This window comes from Rhinopithecus bieti, unplaced genomic scaffold (genome assembly GCF_001698545.2).
Source record: "Rhinopithecus bieti isolate Rb0 unplaced genomic scaffold, ASM169854v2 scaffold_27321, whole genome shotgun sequence".
NCBI classification, from domain to species: domain Eukaryota; kingdom Metazoa; phylum Chordata; class Mammalia; order Primates; family Cercopithecidae; genus Rhinopithecus; species Rhinopithecus bieti.
In genome coordinates, this window is record NW_016812353.1 from 44,034 (window position 1) to 57,100 (window position 13,067).

At 35.2% G+C, this 13,067-nt stretch overlaps 1 protein-coding gene across 10 annotated transcripts in view; it reads left to right on the forward strand.

The window, feature by feature from the left end:
- Window positions 1–13,067, forward strand: part of FAM184A (family with sequence similarity 184 member A) — a 66,133-nt gene that overhangs the window by 35,902 nt on the left and 17,164 nt on the right. For all 10 annotated transcript variants that reach the window (XR_001889937.1, XM_017895932.1, XM_017895933.1 and 7 more), the window contains exons 9-10: window positions 9,661–9,873; window positions 10,478–10,631. Coding sequence is in view for 9 of the 10 variants with exons in the window: in XM_017895932.1 (XP_017751421.1) it covers window positions 9,661–9,873; window positions 10,478–10,631 (367 nt within the window). In the remaining variant the exon portion in view is untranslated. The remainder of the gene's footprint in view (window positions 1–9,660; window positions 9,874–10,477; window positions 10,632–13,067) is intronic.

Consider the following 13,067-nt stretch of genomic DNA (forward strand, 5'->3'; position numbering starts at 1 on the left):
TTTTTTGTATTTTTAGTAGAGATGAGGTTTCGCCATGTTGGCCAGGCTGGTCTCAAAATCCTGACCTCAAGTGATCCACCTGCGTCGGCCTCCCAGAGTGCTGGGATTACCGGTGTGAGCCACCATGCCTAGCCTAATTAGGATTTTTAAATGAAAAAGCTTACTTCAGTTATGTATTAACAAACAGTGGTATTGCCACCCAGCAGCACTATTGTGCCTTTACCAATTGCCATGCCAGGTCTGTGATGTAAGCTCACTTGAGGTCACAGCTTGGGCAACTGTACCCATTGGATTCAATATTTTCATGGTCTGCAACTGGGTATGGACAGAGGTCGTGACCATATGAGTTTAGATTTCAAATGTTCAAATATGTTTCTGTCATATAAAGCCCCAAATCTACACCTAGGGAAGGGATGATTTGGCATGTCACTCTGATTTGGCATATTCCAATTTATCAAATAATTCAGGAATCTTAAATAACATACATATTTTGTCTGATGACACCTTAAAGAGTGAAAATAAAATCTGCTTCTTGAGTAAATGGTATAAATTTTAGGTTAACTTCTAGTACTAGGACATCAGTTCTAAGAAGTAAAAAGATGTTGGCTGGGCGCTGTGGCTCACACCTGTAATCCCAGCACTTTGGGAGGCCAAGGCGGGTGGATCACAAGGTCAGGAGATCAAGACCATCCTGGCCAACATGGTGAAACCCTGTCTCTACTAAAAATACAAAAATTAACTGGGCGTGGTGGTGGGCGCCTGTAATCCCAGCTACTCGGGAGGCTAAGGCAGGAGAATGGCTTGAATCCGGGAGGCTTTGGTTGCAGTGAGCTGAGATCCGGCCACTGCACTCCAGCCTGGTGACAGAGCAAGACTCTGTCTGAAAAATAAATAAATAAATAAAAAGATGTAAAAATACTACAACTAAAAGTTCTTCCAATTTTCTTACGTTTTATGAAGTCTGGAGAAGTTAAGTCTCTCATTATTATATAGAGAATATTATAAGTTTGGGAAAGAATAAAGAAAGAAGTAAAATTAAGTAGTGATGTACATAAAAGCATGAGAAAGTTGAGATTGAGAAGTTATGAAGTAATCATAGAAAATTAATCTTTTTATCTCATATTTGCAACTTGGCTAAGTTATATCATGGAATATCTTAGTCTAAGTTATTAGTAAAAAATTATTTTCTAATAAAAACTCTTTAGATTGTGTCACTTCAAGAAATAATTACAATATGCAAAAAATGAAAACAAAAGAAAATTGCATTCTGTTTGAAAATTAGGCAATATAATATATAGCAATATAAATAAAAAATATTATTTTGTATTTTGGAAGGTAAAAAATGAGGCGGTTGAAATGAAATTATATTTTCATTTCCCCTGTATTAGGAGGGAGGGAGGGGTATGTAGGTTTTCCAGTTGTTTATCACTTAAAATCATGTCCAGAGTAAAACCATGTTAAAGCAATTTTCCATTTAAATCAGCAATATAAATGTAAAATATTATTTTGTATTTTGGAAGGTAAAAAATGAGGTGGTTGAAATGAAATTATATTTTCATTTCCCCCTGTATTAGGAGGGAGGGAGGGGTATGTAGGTTTTCCATCGGTATATCACTTAAAATTTCAATGAACTTCTGAAAATGAGCCTATGTTGTAAATAATTTTGCCAAATATATCCTAGGAAATAGGATTAAAAGATATAAAGGTATCTTTCTTCCTTTCCCCTAATATAAAACCAGATTATTATTAAATCTTTAATTTCTAGTGATTATCTCATATTTATTTCTGGTTCCCAAATTATATGGTCAGTCAAGTTAGTGTTGCGGTTTTCACCACAATTCTCCATGAACCTACAGCAAAGTGGGTGTAATGCTTTGAATAGTTATCTTGTAGCTTTCTGGGAGGAATTTAGAACAGTAATACCCCCTCTAGGTCCCTCAATAACCATCATCTTTTAAACTGAACTCTGATTTATATGGCCTAGCCTTTAGTAGTTTGTATAGGTAAGTCTACAAGCCCACAAATATATCAGACATCGTTTTAAGGGATTATAGATAATTTAGACTGTGTGTCTTTAATTTCTTTTTGTTTAGTTTGTTTCTTAGAACTGTTTTCACTTGTTTTCTCTTGAGCACATTATAATTAATGTTCTGTGTTTTACTCTCTGTTCATATTACTCTTTTTTTCACTTAGTTGATTTCTGAATGTTTCCCTTTATTCCTGTGATCTTTTCTTCATAGCGGCACTCTCTGGGTGAAGCTTTGCATAAATCTATCAACAATGTAAGTGAGCGGCACTTACAATTTGTACACAAAGGCATGTTGCACTTTTCATTTTGCATAAACAACATCACTGCTTTAAAGCTTCAACTTATATAAAAGATAGTTGGGCATTCAATAAGATATGTTTTGTATATGGGTAATAAAAGCTTCTAACGTTCAGTCTTCCATTTGTTTATGCATACATCTACCACATGTGTTAATAAGCATATATTGATTATAAAGCCAATTGAGATTTTACATCTCAGACATGCATTTCATTATTTTATGTTTATTTTGAAAGATATAGTAATATTTTGAAAACTGTTAACTAGTTGGTTCATAAAATGGAAATAAATGTAAAATTTTGTTGTTGTTTATTTTTTTGAAAAACTAGCATTAGTGACTTCCTTTTTTAAAAGTACTGGATTGTTATGAAGGTTTATGTGATTTAGAACATATTTTATACATTGTAATGTTATAATTATCAACAGATGAAAAGCAAAATGGAGTAAATCCCTTTCCTAAGAATTGACAAAGTGATCACTTTTTACTTATGTACACTCAAGTATGCAGAAATTCATCTTCAAAATAATATCCCATTTAACACTCATTTAAAATTTTTTTCTTTGTATATCATAAGAAAAAATGAAATTTATTTTCACACTAAACCCATACTCAACTTGTCCTTTAAAATTAGATGACAGAGAATTGAACATTGTTGAATATTTTTCTTGATGTCCTAAAGCAGGAGTCAGCAGACTTTTCTATAAAGGGCCAGATAGTAAATACTTTTGGCTTTGTGGGCCAGTTTCTCTGGCAGAAACTCTTTTCCATTGTAGTGTGAAAATACTTATAGACAGTATGTAAATGAATGGGTATGACTGTATTCCAGTAACAATTTACAAAAACAGACTGTAGTTTACTAATGCCAGCCCTAGAGAAATCAAAGCTTTGAGCCTAGAGATGTCCTATGAAATTCTGATACTTCTGGAATGGAACTATTTCCTCATACCCCTGTAAGTTTTTTCTACTCTGCAAGAAAATAAAAATTTTACGTAGTTTTCATATTCAGTCTTTTTTCTATGTAAAAAATAATTAAAATATGCAAATACATTTAGCAGCATTTTCTTTCATGTCTTAAAAGAAATAATGAACATTTCTCTCAGTGTTGCTGAAATAGGTTATATTTAGAAATTCTTGTTAGCAATCACATAGAACATAGTACAAATTTTGGCATGATAGCTATATCAATACAGACATTTTGACATATGTGCTAATTGGGATAGAAATAAGAACCCAAATAGGATATGATTATTTTAAAAATTAATTGAATTATACTTTAGAATATTTGTGACAACACAGCCACATTTTCTTCAATAGTTGTACTTTTATTCATTAAACAAAAACCACCTTATTGAAATTACCTATTAATAACTGGAATGAAAGTGCCTCGATTCATCTCCTACAAAAAGAGTACAAGGGGCTGGTAACAGTGAAATCTCTTTTATAACGTTATAGTCATTGAGGATCACCTTTTCACTCTGTCATCATCCACAACAAAACATGACTTTGTCAGAGTGTTGTGCTCTGCAGGGTGAGCACCTGCCCACTCCCTCAGTACATGGTATGTACCCCAGCTTTCCATACAAGAGTTCAGTGCTTAGCACATTCACAAACAAGTGACTGTTATTGTTACATCTGTCCTTTAGAGATACTTTCTAGTTTTAGTTAATAATAAGGGGATGATTGGGGATATGTTCCACAAATATCTTAAGGACATTAGCAGCATTGTGGTGGTTTTTAATAATAAACTCAGTTTATACATCTTAGAAAATACAAAAAAAAAAAGAACAATTCACAATTTTTTCAAAATGATCACAATTCCGGCTTAAATCTACTTTTCTTAACTAGTTTCCTCAGTAATAGCACATTAGTGATTAAAGAAGAAAAATAAATCATATAATTAAAATATTTGAGCACCTTTAAACGTTTTACATGAGCATTTTCATTAAGTCATTGACATAATAATAAGTTATTCCTACTGTCCTCTACTAAGCCTCAGTTAGCAGTTTTTTCCTGAGAGCTGCTCAGACTGATAGGCTAGCAGTTTTTAATGTTTTATATATTTGAAAGGATTGGAGTTAATATTAGTACCTTAGAATTAGATTATTTTCTTGTCCCAGTCCTAATTCATCTGAAGGTACTATGAGAGGGGCTTACCTTCCAGGGATTTCCATTTAATCCCTGAACAAACGCAGGTGTTCAGCCAACTGGGAAGAAAGGAAAAAGAGAGAACAGCTGTTGGAGAAGTGAGGGGCAGTGCCAGCCCTAAGAAGTCTATGTAGTTATTAAAAAGAATGGATCATATCTAAATATCATGAGTACCTTATAAATGCCACTTTGAAGGGAAGGAAAAAACTACAAAAACACAAACTGACTGTTCCCTCTACTGGAAAAATTATTAAACACCATTAAATCCTTAGCATACTCATCTTGGAATAAGCTATATAAAGTTGAGTGTGTGAAAACCACCTCATCCACATCTGCAGGTCAAGACACTCTCATGGTTTCACAATTTGAAGTGGTGTTTATTTCTCTATGTGATACATATAGGATGTCTGTCCACATCAGCTGCCCCAGGGGTCTCTGTTTCAGCTGCTATGGACATTAAGCACTGATCTTTTGAGATGTGCCCTGGAGCCTCCGTAACTTTTGTATATAAGGCATAGCCAACATTTTATCAGATATATTCTCTACATTTGGTACAATCATCTAGCCATTTACACATGATCTAGGTAAGAAAGCAAAAGAAAACAAAACAGTGAATTATATCAAGAGAGACCTAAGCCATTACAGTCTACAGTAATGCATACCAAAATATTAACACCGGTTACCCTTAGGGATTGGGATTTGGTGAGGAAAGGGAATGAAGGAGACTTTTCCTTTTATTTATATGTTCCTACATTTTTTAAATTTTCATAATGAACCACTTTTTACTTTGATAAATAGGAATAAACATATCTTAGGCAGCCTAGGCCCAATTCCAGACCTACTAAATCAGAATCTCAAGGGATCAGGGCATAGGCAACTGTCTTTATGAAAATCTACAGAGATGATTCTGATACACAGCCAGGTTTGAGAATCACAGATTACATTTACTATCTCAGGACGTGCTTTATTTTAAGGACACATCATTTGTATACTTTCTATATTCTTTCATTTTTGTAAGAAGACTCTAACGGTTTTTGAAGAAAAAAAACACCGATATTGCATCAAAAACCAAAGGTTGTAGGTAAGATGTACATAATTAATGGCATGTCTCATATTGACATTCTGTCATACCCCGTACCTCAGATTTGATATTTCAGTTTTTGTTTTGAGACAGTTCTTCCACTAACACCATTATAGAGGTATAGAATCTTTGTGAAACTGGTCAGTAAAAAGTAGGCCGGGTACAGTGACTCATGCCTGTAATCCCAGCACTTTTGGAGGCTGAGGCAGGAGGATCGCTTGAGCCCAGGAGTTCAAGACTAGCCTGGGCAACAGAGTGATACCTCCTCTCTACAAATAATTTAAAATTAGTTGGTGCATGTCTGTGGTCCCAGCTACTTAGGAGGGTGAGGTGGGAGAATCACTTGAGCCCAGGTGGTTGAGGCTGCAGTGAGCCATATATGTGTGTGTGTGTGTGTGTGTGTGTGTGTGTGTGTGTGTATATATATAAAATGGAGTTTTGTTCTTGTCACCCAGGTTGGAGTGTAGTGGTACGATCTCGGCTCACTGCAACCTCCGCCTACCGGTTTAAGTGATTCTCCTGCCTCAGCCTCCCAAGTAGCTGGGATTACAGGCACCCGCCACCACTCCCAGCTAATTTTTTGTACTTTTAGTAGAGACAGGGTTTCATCATGTTGGCCAGGCTGGTCTCAAACTCCTGACCTCAGGTGATCCACCTGTCTTGGCCTCCTAAAATGCAGGGATTATAGGCATGAGCAACAACCATGCCCGACCCATATATTTTAATTTTTTCTTTTGAAATTATTATAAAACTTTAATATTCCATTTTCAAAAGACTGTAAAACTTTATTTTCAAAAAGGCAATCATCTTTTAAATGGTAGAGACAGAAGGTGGCAATTACTATGTTACTATTCAGTGCAGTTGGACCTTTAAGAATGTCGTCTAAAATATCTTGCACGTATCAACAGGGTAGAAGAGTATTATAATTTCATACTAAAGCTTGCTACGAATTTAAAAACTAAAGATAAATTATTTCCAAAATAAAATTGTTTGTTTATTTAAACAAAATAGAAATAGAATTTGGAATTTTAACAAATGTATAGAAACTAATAACCAATGCACTATCATAATTGAAGTATAAGTATATAGTTGGAAGCAACTACTGTCTCATTCTTTATTCAACACAACCTTTCTTTTAGATAGTCTATAATCTCTGTTGTAAAAATACTTATCAAAATTGCCTAAATCTTTTAATGCAGAGGTTTTTTTTTCTTTTGAGTTAAAGTTTTACATTAATATGTATTTCTATTGATTATATTAAACTCAGCTGTTTATAGCTATAAAAATTAGTACACTTTACATTGCTTTGCTCATTGTCTTTTAAAGTGCCATGCTGAATAAAGGCTGACTGTTTATTGCAATTCTACTAATTTATTTTTAAAAGGAACAAAATAAATTTTGATGCTGTGTTGCATGATTAAGGCTTTCTGCATATAATTCACATTACTGTCTTGAGCATGAATTCAGAGATTTTAGATGGCCTTAATATGATTTTGATATGCTTTCAAAGTTAAGAATACAAAATATCTAAGTATATTTGAGCACTAAACTGCATGATAATATCTTTCTGCACATAGTTTATATTATTTTCTTGAGTGTAGATACAAAGATTAATCACATATCCTAAGATGGAAAGTACTATTTTGGAGTTCTTTCAAGGTAAAGTATATTACAATGTAAAATATTTATGTGTATTTTATTTTAGCTGGAGAAATTTAAAACTCTGTAGATTTTAAATATGTAACTTATATACTGTGGTACTTCCGATCATTCACTTTAAATATTGTATTTCTTCATAAGTTTCACCTGTTAATAGTTCAAATGTGAGTCAAATTAACACAAGAGGTCTATCAATTCAGCAAACTTTTGAAGTAGGTATTGCAGAAAATAAGAAACACCAATGTGAGCTAATTGGTTTCCTACTAATTGAAGTACACACTAAATTTGAGGATAGGATCCAGGGCCACTACTAGCCTATATGTCACCTTTGTGCAAAGCAGAAAAACGTGTCCATTCTTTTTGGATGGACACAGATTTGTACCAGGGCAGACAGCTTGGTGAGCAGAATGCTGGGTAGATTTTAATCCCCAAGAAAGGCAGTCCCATGGGTCCCCATGCTTAGGCTGGGACTAGGGTTGAACTTCCAAAGAGAGTGGGTTGGTGCCTTCTCTATTTCAAGAACTAACTTTCTGGGAAGAGAATGGCTCTACCAGTTACAAATCAGTGTTCACAATGTCTGTTTTTGTTCTTGTTACCCTTTTATGGTTTATTTTTTCTTTCTAGGCTGTCTTCAATATTTATTTTGTCCTGATTTTCATTGCATAAAATAGTGAGAAGTCACGTGGTATAATTTATCATATTCCATAAGGATGGCATTAGCTGTGGCTGTGACATTCTTATGCACATATCACATTTTCACATTTGCAGGATTTATTTCAGTCTGTAAATCGTGGGTGCTGCTGCCACTTAGAGGTATAAGGAGTTGTGATATCTGGAATCAGAGGGTTGCAGTTCCACCTTGGCTCCAAAACTTTAAAATAACCTCTGAAACCTTAGTTTTTTGTAGAAATTAATAAGCAGAATTCATAAAGTTTCAACAGGTAGAGTCACTTATTTGGAAATACATTAAAACAGATTAAACCTAGATTGTTTTATATGATTTCTCACCAGTGCTTGACTATTTTCATAAAGCCATGTGCTAACCTTTATAACTAACTCTGATTGATAACTTTGTCCAGAACCCTTCTGGAAGGCTAATCATCACCCTAAGCTCACTACAGTCTGTGACTCCTCCTGCTGCTTTTTAAAGGGATATGGTGACTTTTCCTTTTTCCAATTAATGATTCTTTCCTCCGTTCTTCTTTTGCATGTCTGGTGATTCCCCACCCTTTCTCTTTCTTTCCCAGGTACCTTTCTTTGTGAGACGTGTGAGGCAACTTATGTCTGCTGTCTATCAATTGAAAGAGAGCCTTTTCCCATTTACAAAAACTCACTTTAAAGTTTCTTTTCATTGGCTTTTTTTGGCCACAGAAATTGTTTTACCAGTATATAAAAGCATGGAGTGTTTTAAGTTGCTTATGGAACACATTTTACAACTTTGTATCTGGTTCTCCTAAGTTCCTCTTAGATTTAGACTTCTTTTAGAACACAGTTATATACTCTCAAGTTACAATATCCTGTGTATGAGAATAGAAATAGGTCAGTTAAATGGTTTTATCAAATGCATATATGAACATATATGATCTATACATATACCTGTGTTTTATGTTTTTATTCTTACAAAATAATTGTAAGTATGTTAAGACATCTAGAAGTGATACAGGCATATTGAGGCTGATGTCTGTTTTCTAAAGGAGTGACAAATCAGTTTTCCATAGTCAAAGAAAAGTACCTGACATTGTTATAATGGTTGAATAAAAGATTGTGGGACATTTGAGACATTTTGAAAACTTAAAGGTTTTCAAGCACTTTGAGTTAAATAAAAAATAAAAATTTACATAATGATTCTAAATTATAAACTGATATATCTTTTAAAGAGTAGGTTTTTAATTCTCAAATAATCTTAGCTAATATTTGTTGAATGCTTAGTACATGCCAGAGTCTGTTCAAAGTGAGCTATATGGAGTAACATAACCTGGTGAGGTGTTGATACTAACAAGTGACAGAGCTAGGATTTTAACTCAGAGCTCACAGTCCTATTGCACTTTACTGCTTTACAAATAAGTGGTGTAACTATTCATACTCTTCCTTGAAGTGACCATAACCTAACGAAAATGTTAATTGTCTTATGTTTTTATTTCATATTATGAATTTTTATTGCAACATAACATGGGTATTCATTGTATTCTAAATGTGGGCTGCAGTGTTCTTTAGACAGTCTATAAACAATGTAAATAAACTATTTTCAGAATAATTACAGAAAGTAGAATTTTAAATGGTGATAGTAAATGGTTATTTTTGTGATACATTTTAGAACGTTTTAAATGGAAATATTAAGGCAGTTGTTTTACTATCATTAATATCTTGAAGTGCTTTTCCCCCTTTGATGGGTAGTTTGTGAACTCTGCCTTGTATTTATTCTTCATTGTGTACCATTCTGGGGCATAGATTTCCTTGCTGAAACAGAATCTGGAGATACAGCTTTCCCAGTCTCAGACTTCTTTGCAACAACTGCAAGCCCAGTTTACGCAAGAACGACAGCGGCTTACGCAAGAGCTTGAAGAATTAGAGGAGCAACATCAGCAAAGACACAAATCATTAAAAGAAGCGCATGTCCTTGCATTTCAAACTATGGAAGAGGAAAAGGAAAAGGAGCAGAGAGTAAGTTTTATGTGACATACGTTCAAATGTAATCCAACACCCTAATAATAATTAGTTACATTAAAAAAAATGATTTTCTATTTTTTGAGACAGGGTCTCTGTCACCCAGGCTGAGGTGCAGCAGCACGATCATAGCTCACTGTAGTCTCAGCTTCCTAGACTGGTGATTTTCCCACCTCAGCCTCCTGAATAGCTGGGACTATAGGCACACACCATCATGCCTGACTAATTTTTAATTTTTTTTTGTAGAAACAGGTTTCGCTATGTTGCCCAGGCTGGTCTTGAATTCTGGGGCTCAAGCAATCCTCTCACCTTGTCCTCCCAAATTGCTGGGATTACAAGGGTGAGCCACGGTGCCCAGCCCATTCAATATATAGACAAAATACATTGAATCAAACTGGTTTCATGATGATTTATTAATTCTACTGAAATGACCCTAATTATTTTTTCTAATGTTGATTATGTTACGTCTAGTTTTCTTGAAAATGAACCTAAACATTTTGTATTTCTTAAATAATAACTGAGTTTTAGTAACTGTTTTCTATTTTGTTTGCATTTTCCTTCCTGTATTCTAGCATAATAATTTAAATTTGTCTTGTTCTAGGCTCTTGAAAATCATTTACAACAGAAGCATTCTGCAGAGCTTCAGTCATTAAAAGATGCACACAGAGAGTCAATGGAGGGCTTCCGAATAGAAATGGAACAGGAACTTCAGACTCTTCGGTTTGAATTAGAAGATGAAGGAAAGGCTATGCTTGGTATTTTGAAAAGATTACAATCTTGTCATATTCATATGTACATTTTTAACATTTTTTAAATTCAACATAGAATCACCAAGTTTTATTTTAAAATTTTGAAACATCAAAATGAATATCTAAGTGTATTGCATATTTTATTTGAAGTTACCAGATGAGTAGACAGGACACAAACAGTAAAGTGAATTCGCCTCAGCTGTCTCTGTACTCCAGCTATGCAAGCAACACTGCTGGTACTCTAATCTGTCCTTTTTGGACTAAGTGGACTCAGCACATTGAGGTGTTCCAGAAATCAATCACTGCCCAATAGAAAGGGCATGGAGCCACATGTCCTTAGACTGCGTGGTCATATGGTTTTTTCCACTTCAAGATTTTGTTTTAATGGGAAAAGTGAGGATTAGGTCTGACTTTTCTGTTGAGATATATATTTCTTTGAGATTTCTACCTATGAGGTGTTCATATCATTACTTTTTATAAGGAGATAAGTTGAGTTTTGAAGAAAAACTGGGTATGTATTTAAAGATTTGTTTTGGGTTTTGTTTTTTAATGTCATTCAATAACTTTTTATTCTTACCATCTCAGTTTTCTTCTGTTTGGCTTTATTCCAAATTCTCCTAATATTTGTAACATGTTGTCATACTTCAGTGGCACACTCTTTCCAAGTAGGAATTTGGAGCAAAGAAGACTGAAGTGTTATCAATATTTTGGGCCTCAAAGGGAAAGCCATCTGACTCTGTTTCTCATCTATAATGTTGCTTGGAGTCCCAGACGAAGTGGTTAAAGCTCTCCTCTTCCTCCTTTAAAACCCACTATGACTGCTAGCATGAAAATCAGATTAAATGTAGACATTTGTCAAAGATTTGTGAAAAACCTGTTCATGTGCTAGGGATTGCTGAGCAAGGAGAATTAAAAAATGAACTACTGCCCTGTCTTTGCACAGGAATTGCAGTCAAACGTAGAGGTAGCCTTTATAGAAATGTGGCCAAAAGGGAATACACATGTTCCACAGCTTTGTAGGGCAGGCAGAAACAGTCCTAGTGTTGGAACTATTGTTATTTGGTCCTTTGAAACATACTCCACTAAACATGATTTAAATATATCTCTGTTGGCCGGGTACGGTCGCTCACACCTGTAATCCCAGTACTTTGGGAGGCTGAGGCAAGTGGAAATCCTGAGGTCAGGATTTTGAGATCAGCCTGACCAACATGGTGAAACTCCGTCTCTACTAAAAATACAGAATTAGCCGGGCATGGTAGCTGTAATCCAAGCTACTTGGGAGGCTGAGGCAGGAGAATCACTTGAACCTGGGAGGCCGAGGTTGCAGTGAGCCGAGATCGCACCATTGCACTCCAGCCTGGGCAACAAGAGCAAAACTCCCAGCGGTTGCTGGGTCATATGGCAGCTGCATGTGTAATTTTGTAACAAACTGCAAAAGGTTTTCTAGAGTGACTGTACCATTTTACATCCCTGTTAGCATCATAGAAATTTTGCTCACATCCTCACCAACATTTGATGTTGTCATTATATTTTATCCTTTCTGATAGGAATGTAGTGATAACTCATCATTAAAACTGGTTTTAATTTGCATTTCCCTAATGGCTCATGTTATTGAGCATTTTTCATGTGCTCATTTGCCATCTGTACATCTCTTTTCTGATTGGATTGTTTACATTTTACTGTTGCATTTTAAGAGTTGTTTATATATTGTAGATACTGGTCCTTGTTGGGATCCTTCAGTTCTACATTTTGTCCATTATTTCATTGAAACTGCTCTCCCTGAGATCACCACTGAGCTTTGAACTTCCAAATCCAAAGTATTCCCACTTACTAGCTTTCATCTTATTTGCCCTATCTTCAACATTTGAGCCCTTTGACTACAACCTTCTTGAGTAAAAAATACTTGATTTTCATAATAATATACTCTACTTACTATATTCCTACTTTTCTGACCTCTACTCCTTCATCTCATATACTGTCCTGTTTCCACATGCATCCATCAAATATTAGGATTTCCCAGGATTCAGCTCTATCTTGGTTTGTTTTCTGTTGCTATCGCAGAATACCAGAGACTGGCTAATTTATAAAGGAAAGAGGTTTACTTGGCTTATGATTCTGGAGGCTGAGAAGTCTGAGATCAGGTAGCTGGCGACATCTGGCGAGGGCCTTGTGCTGCTTTGTAGCTTGGTGGAAAAGTGGAAGTGGGGAGAGGGCCTGAGCGCTAGAAAAAAATAGGGTGGAGCTCCTATACTTGCTAACCATTCCTGCGAGAAAGCCATTGATCCCTCCTAATGGCCTAATAACCTCCTAAAGGCCCCACCTCCCAACAGTGCCACAATGATAGTCAAATTTCAACATGTGTTTCAGAGGGGAGAAGCCATATTAAACCGCAGTAAGCCCCCAGTCTTCTGGTCTCTTCTTTAATCTTCAGCCTTTTCTTGG